Below are 7,316 nucleotides of genomic sequence, written 5' to 3'. Positions count from 1 at the left end.
CCCCCGACGGTGGACATGCCTCCGACGAGCAAGCGTTGGCTACCTACGTACGGTGCGAAAGAAGTTCAACATACACGTACATATGCGGGCACAGATTGTGGCGATTTAGGGACGGAGATTCCCCACTTTTACCGTCTCATTTGTGTTGTTTCGAGTGTTTTAATTTCGGTCTCGTTGGTAATTGTCTTTGCTCTATTATTCCTTAATACTGTATAGTCAATATTTGCATTTACAGAAAATGCGTACATTCTTACACGGGTGGCTGGCATAACGACGGCCCTTGCGAGCTCATGCGAGCCGTGTAATCGACGCACGGTCACACTCACTCCCTGTGTGTTCATCATGTTCCACCCTCGTCCTCGGCTCCCACCCTCTGCTTTCAAACGCAATGGTAACGAGTGGCAACGCCCCACAGACGGCGGCAGCCATACGAACTACCAAGATACAGGTGAGGGTGACGTGTGTGGGGCAGCAGCGAAGCTCACGCGTGTGCAGGCGGTGCAATTGCACCGTGGCCCATGAGCCGGAGGGGCACAGAGAAGAGAATTGTAAAGGGGAGAGCCACCCGGGAGGAGAGGGGGGAGCCCCCCCACTCCCCACCGAGCTACTGGCTATAGGGAAGCTCCTGATGTCGCGTGAAGCTTAGTCAAGCGCTTTGGTGGATGCTGCCACAGGGGGTGCTGTCAAGGACGGAGGCTGTTATGTTCGAATCAACATCACGCGCTGTTATAAATGTCCTCGTGATAAGCCCACTTCGTTGAGCTATCATTTGTGACCAGGTAGCTTCTGGAAAAAAAGAACTTCGTAGCTCAGTGGGCCTTGCCTGCTAAACTACAAATAGTATGGGTGGTTAGAAACTATTAAACTAAACAGTTTTTATTTTTTATTTTACCAGATAAGGCCCACTGAGGTATATAGCTCTTTTTTAGAAGCGACCTGGCCACATGATAGCTCAACGAAGTGGCTATCATATGGAAATGTATAGCGATGAAAATACTCGAAACGCGTGATGTTCATTCTAAATGTGGACGGAAAAACCTGGATCCCGGAGCAAAATACACGTGACCACGGAGAGAGAGACGGAGACCACACACACTCCAAAATATACAGCAGCCGTCATGGTCGGGATCGAACCCACGACCCTCCTGCATACCAGGCGAGGTAGTTCACATCTCGCCACGGTGGCGGAGAAGGGAGCCTTCTGCTACAAGGGATCCGACGCGCGTAAGAACGTGGGGATGTCTCGCGTCACGAATACAGCAAATGGCACCGACGAATTCGTGGGATCGACGCGCTGTGAAGGGTGAACGGGTTCGGGTGCGAGGGGGCGTGCAGTTGTGTGCGTACGTCACAGTTGTGTGCGTACGTCACAGAGATCCCCCTCCCCACCGCCCCCTAATATGTTTATGTATATTCTTTGGGTCTTTCGGTAAAGTCACGTAGATAGGTTCAAATTAATAAAAATAAACAAATATTGATTTGAACTTATCTACGTGACTTTAGACCCAAATAATATGAATTCCTGCAGTCACGAAAGCTTCAAGTCAAGATGTTTATGTATAGTTACGCATCTCGGGGTGCACCGAGTAGACCCAGCGTGGTGAAATATGGTCAAACAAGCAACAATCCCCATGACCTACACGGCGCGCGGGGAAGCCTTCATCCAGCAGTAGATTGCCAAAGTATCTGTCAACATCGTTAAACGACGGATGTCTTCACAATAATCCAAACAGACACGGGTAGATACAACGCTGTGCGTCGTACAGCCAGCCCTTTCTTTCTCTCCCTCGCTCTCTTTTTTTTTACGATCAGTGGAAACAAGAAGATGCTCGGTGTAGTCGGCACTTTGCTTCGTTCATCATTTCGTATTTTTTTAAATAATAACTTTGCTTTATGTAAACCCCCACCTCTCGCTCGCTCTCTCGCTCGCTCTCTCGCTCACTCTCTCACCCTCTCCCCATGCACACTGCACACTCCCCATTCTCCAACCCTCCCCCTTATTCCATTTCAAGAACAACACAGGAGCCGGTCAAGCACAGAGGTCCTCTCTGCGTGACCCCCAGTCAGAAGGCGGGGAGACGGAGGGAGGGAGACGGAGGGAGGGAGACGGAGGGAGGGAGACGGAGGGAGGGGGAGGAGAGGGAGGAGAGAGGAGAGGGGTGGGTACATTGGTTGCGACCGAGCAGGGGGAGTTCAAAGAATGAAGGATTAAAATAACCCCTCCTACCCTTGACAGACACGAGTTCTAACCCCCCCACCCACCCCCCGGGTTACATTGAGGCACCCTTGGCTCCAGCAGAACACGAGAGCAGCGTGGTGGGGTTAGTGAGTGAGTGATGGAGGGAGGGAGGGAAGGAGGTCAGTGGGGTCAAGGGAGACGATGAGGTTGGTGGTGGAGAGGCAGGAGCGGCGGATGTCCGATGGGATCTAGCTCAGCAAGGTGGTGGGATCAAGGCCAGCTGAGACTTTTTGGGGAATTCGGAGATCGAAGCGAGAGAGGAAACTTGATCCAAGAAAGTAGGGGTCAAGGTGGGGGACTGGCTCGGGTGAAGAGGGTTGTGGTAGTGGCGGGGTCGTTGCTTGTAAGGTCAATCAAGGGAGGTACAGGAGTGAGTGTGTGTGTGTGTCGTGGGGGGGGTGGGGTAGTTTTTAGCGTACTGCTATACGAACCCCGGCTATTTAAGTCGGACAATTTCCGCTCACGCTCAACATTGGTGATGAATATCTAAAACAACTCTGGGGGACAACCCCAATGTCGACTCATCCTCAAACGAGTACTGCCCGGTGCGGGGTGTAGACGTCATCACCGGGGAGACAAAGGCGGCCGGGCGTTACAGCTGGCCACACCAGCCACTTGTGTGCAGCCGCTCGCCTTTTCCCTATAGGTGTTCGCTTGGCAGCGCTCTTGCCCCGACGGCCTGTGCAGGCTATACGGGAGATCTTTGTCTTTATAATTGTTTTGTACTGTGGTGGGACGGGGGTGGGAGGCGAGGTGGGGGTGGGAGGCGAGGTGAGGGTGGGGTGGGTGGTGGTGGGGGGGTGTTAGTGGGCGGAGAGATCGCGGGGCTTGACTGGGAAGCTGGTGGAGTCAAGGGGGAGGATTGTCCGTCTGGGGAGAGCCACGGCAGCTTCGCTGTCAGGCGTGGGGATGTCGGACGCCCGTTCGAGAAGACAGCGAGCGGGTCATCAGCATAGCCACGCATAGCCGGGCTTCTCTCTCTCTATATATAAACACCCACCCACCCAAACCTACCAACCCATCGCACCCACCCACCCACCAGCCCACCGACCCACCCACCAACCCACCCACCCACCAGCCCACCGACCCACCCACCAACCCACCCGCCCACCCATCGCGCAGCCCCCTCTCGACTCGCGCAGTCGCCTCGACGCCGGCACGCGTCCATCGCTCCTCTCTCACAGCCCCATCATTGTGACATCGCAATCATCATCATCACAATTATTATTATCAGCGTTTATGTAAAACATTTTGTTTTATACAATCGTAGGGCATTTTTACATCGTGGCAGACGTGGGCAAGGTGTTGGGGGGGGGGGGGAGGCGGTTGGCGTGTTTGTCTCCGTTGGGTGGATTGCAAGCACGTTCGTGAGAAGATAAATCAGTTCGCGCAAGAACGTCAAGGTTGATTTTACGTCGAGGCTCATCGAGGAGGCAACTGGTAACGTCGCTGTTGAACGTTCGCACAACGTCCGTGCCGGCACGCCTGTGGGGACAGAGAGAGACTGAGAGAGGGATTGAGAGGAATAACACTCTTCCTCGCCGTTGAAGCCACTCGCTTGGAAGAGCTGTCCTCAAGGTAACAAAAAAGAGCCACGTGAAAAAGTTCGCTGTCGTTCTCATGGTCTGGCTGTCGGCGGAAAGTGTTCCGTTATCTCGCGGTTTAATGTCCGTGTTGAAGATATTATCGCCTGCGCGTATATTCACCCCCTCGATTGATCGCACATAGATTAATACGGCACTCTATTCCGAGGCGCTTAACGGCAAATTATAAAATTGGACATTTTGCAATCTGCGAAAGGGGACGCTTCGTAGTTCGTCGGATTCCTCCCGTTTAAATCAAGATTCTCGACAACAACAAGAGGATGATTCTGCTGAAAGTGGTCGAGATAAAGAGTGAGAGTTATTGAAAGTGGCGGTGCAGTTGTGGCGACAGGACAGGCGGGAGAGGTTCAAGGCGAGATTTGGGACTCGACTGTTTCACTCGCGCGCCTGCGATTACCATAATAGTTGTACTAATTATTTGTACGGCTACGTTTTGTCGCGAGCGAAACGAGATTCTCAATTAGACGGTCGCACCGTTAACTCTCATCTGATTCGTGCAATTGATATTGAGGGCAGTGATTGCTATTTAAGATTGCTGTTCAAGATAGTGGGGATGCGCTGGGTCGCGCTCCATAAAGCAACGATGACTCACGTGACGGAGATCTTTGTTGAGAGATACGGAACACTCACGACGCTTCTGGTATCGTAATTAGGGACACGTCTCGTACAGCGCATCTCAATGTAGCTATTTATTCACGGTGATGCGGTCGAAATAATGGGACAGTCGTGCGTGCTTGACTATCACGCGATTATTCTCAAAATAGACAAACGCGAACTTACCAGGACATAAGTTGGTCCACAGCACGCCACACACACACACGCGCGCGCGCATAATTTTCAAGAGACAGAAATTAGCATTAAGGTTATTAATAACTACAAATCAACAGAAGACAAGGGCTTGCTAACTCACAGTCACTGCCCCCCCCCTCTCCCGCCCATCCCCCAACTCCCCCCCCACCCCCCCCCCCCATTTCACTCTCCTGGCCATCCAGCAGCCCTCACACCCCCGAACAAACACCAACTACCATCTCACCGCCACCGTCGCGACCGATCGAGCCATCATCGTTATCGTCGTCATCCCGAGCCACCTCGTGTGGGGGGTGGTGGTGGTGTGGGGGGTGGTGGGGACTCCGCAATGACGGTGAGCGGAGAAGCGGCCAGGGACGAGGTGGACTGCGGGGGCTCTCAGACCCCGCGCGCCGACGGCTTCCGCTGCGAGCCCGAGCTGAGCGGCCACGAATTCTGCGAGCGCGTGGTGGTGAACGTCTCCGGCCTGCGCTTCGAGACGCAGCTGCGCACGCTCGCGTACTTCCCCGACACGCTGCTGGGCGACCCCCAGAAGCGGATGCGCTACTTCGACCCGCTGCGCAACGAGTACTTCTTCGACCGCAACCGGCCGAGCTTCGACGCCATCCTCTACTACTACCAGTCGCGCGGCAAACTGCGCAGGCCGACCAACGTGCCCTACGACATCTTCGCCGAGGAGGTGCGCTTCTACGAGCTCGGCGAGGAGACGATGGCGCGCTACCGCGAGGACGAGGGCTACGTGAAGGAGGAGGAGAAGCCGCTGCCCGAGAACGCGCTCCAGCGCCAGGTGTGGCTCCTCTTCGAGTACCCGGAGAGCTCGAACCCCGCGCGCGTCATCGCCATCGTGTCCGTGCTCGTCATCGTCATCTCCATCGTCATCTTCGTGGCCGAGACACTGCCCGAGTTCCGCGACGACAAGGACCTCCACTCGGGCACGCGCCACGAAGTCGGTGCCGGCGACGCTGCTGGCAACGGCAGCAGCGGCGGCAGCGGCCACGCGCACGGAGGGCACGTGCACCCGGGCGGCGGTGGTGGTGGTGGTGGCGGCGCGCTCGGCCACGGCTACGGCCACGTGCCCGGCGTGCACGCGGCCGTCCCGCACGGCCGCGGGAGGCCCACCCCCGAGTTCGGCAAAGACCCGTTCTTCATCGTGGAGACCGTGTGCATCGTGTGGTTCAGCTTCGAGCTGCTCGTGCGCTTCTGCGCGTGCCCCAGCAAGCCGGGCTTCTTCAAGAACATCATGAACACTATCGACATCGTGGCCATCATGCCCTACTTCATCACGCTGGGCACGGAGCTCGCGGCGCAAGACACGGGCGCCAACAACGGGCAGCAGACGATGTCGCTCGCCATCCTCAGGGTCATCCGCCTGGTGCGCGTCTTCAGGATCTTCAAGCTGTCGCGCCACTCCAAGGGGCTGCAGATCCTGGGCCAGACGCTGCGCGCCTCGATGCGCGAGCTGGGCCTCCTCATCTTCTTCCTCTTCATCGGCGTCATCCTCTTCTCGAGCGCGATCTACTTCGCCGAGGTGGACGAGCCCAACACGCACTTCCACAGCATCCCTGAGGCCTTCTGGTGGTCGCTCGTCACCATGACCACGGTGGGCTACGGAGACATGTTCCCCGTGACGCTAGGCGGCAAGATCGTGGGCTCGCTGTGTGCCATCGCGGGCGTGCTCACGATCGCTCTGCCCGTGCCCGTCATCGTGTCCAACTTCAACTACTTCTACCACCGCGGCTCGGAGGCCGAAGAGCAGACACTGTGCGCGCAGGAGGACAGCGGCGGCAGCTGCGAGGCCGGCAACCAGATCAAGAGGAGTAACAGCATCTCGTCCGTCAGCAAGTCCGAGTACATGGACGACCTGGCCTTCCTGGGACCCAACTACATCGAGTGACGCTCCTAGTGAGTGGCTCTCTGCCTCTCCGACATTTGTGTTTGGTTGTTGCTGTTGTTGTTGTTTCACGGCAAACTTGCACTGCGCTGCGGGCGTGTGTCCGCGGTGCGCCTGTCCACACACGTTTGGGATGGAGCCGGAGGGTCGAAGCTCATTGGCGCACTGCGCGACGAACCCTGCCACCAACGTTCGATATTCGGCGAGTGATATCTGAACCGGTCTTGGGCTTCCACTAGGTCGACTCAGCCCTAAGTGAGTACCTGGTGTGGTGTGCAAGCATCATGGCCGAGGGATACAAAGGTGGCCAGGCGTGGCGCTGGTAACACCACCCCCCTCGCGTGCCCTTCCAGCCTTCGTAGGTGCTCGCTAAGAGCACTTGCCCCAACAGCCTAGGTCGGCTGCATGGGGAAGCTTTGTCTTGTTTTGTCCACACGCATGGCGACGCAGTGGTCAGTGGTGTGATGCTGGTGACGCTTTTTCGACTGCTGACCGAGCCTGGCGTGGTAGTTTCGTTGGGTCAACACGTTTTAAAAATATAATTGAGGAGCTGGAGAGCCGGCAGTGCCATGTCCTTTGGCCACATCACTCCTCTCGAGTTCTGTGCCGATCCTTCTTAATGCGTTCTTACCAACAACAAAAACACTCTTTTTTATTTTACCAAGTGCAAGGCCCACTGAGCTACGTAGCTCTTTTTCAGAAGCTACCTGGTTTTCACAAATGATAGCTCAACGAAGTGGCTTATCATGTGGAAATGTATAGCAGCCAAACACTC

General features: G+C 55.9%; 1 protein-coding gene across 1 annotated transcript; it reads left to right on the top strand.

Moving 5' to 3' along the window:
* The first annotated feature begins 4,978 nt into the window (after positions 1-4,978).
* On the top strand, positions 4,979-6,544 carry LOC144719199 (potassium voltage-gated channel subfamily A member 2-like). Its single transcript, XM_078595093.1, has one exon. The coding sequence runs from the start codon at positions 4,979-4,981 to the stop codon at positions 6,542-6,544; it is 1,566 nt and encodes a 521-aa protein (XP_078451219.1).
* Positions 6,545-7,316: the final 772 nt, after the last annotated feature.

The sequence above is a fragment of the Lampetra planeri genome, chromosome 5 (assembly GCF_965212315.1).
Source record: "Lampetra planeri chromosome 5, kcLamPlan1.2.h2, whole genome shotgun sequence".
Taxonomy (NCBI): Eukaryota; Metazoa; Chordata; class Hyperoartia; order Petromyzontiformes; family Petromyzontidae; genus Lampetra; species Lampetra planeri.
This window is presented reverse-complemented; position numbering and strand designations above follow the sequence as displayed.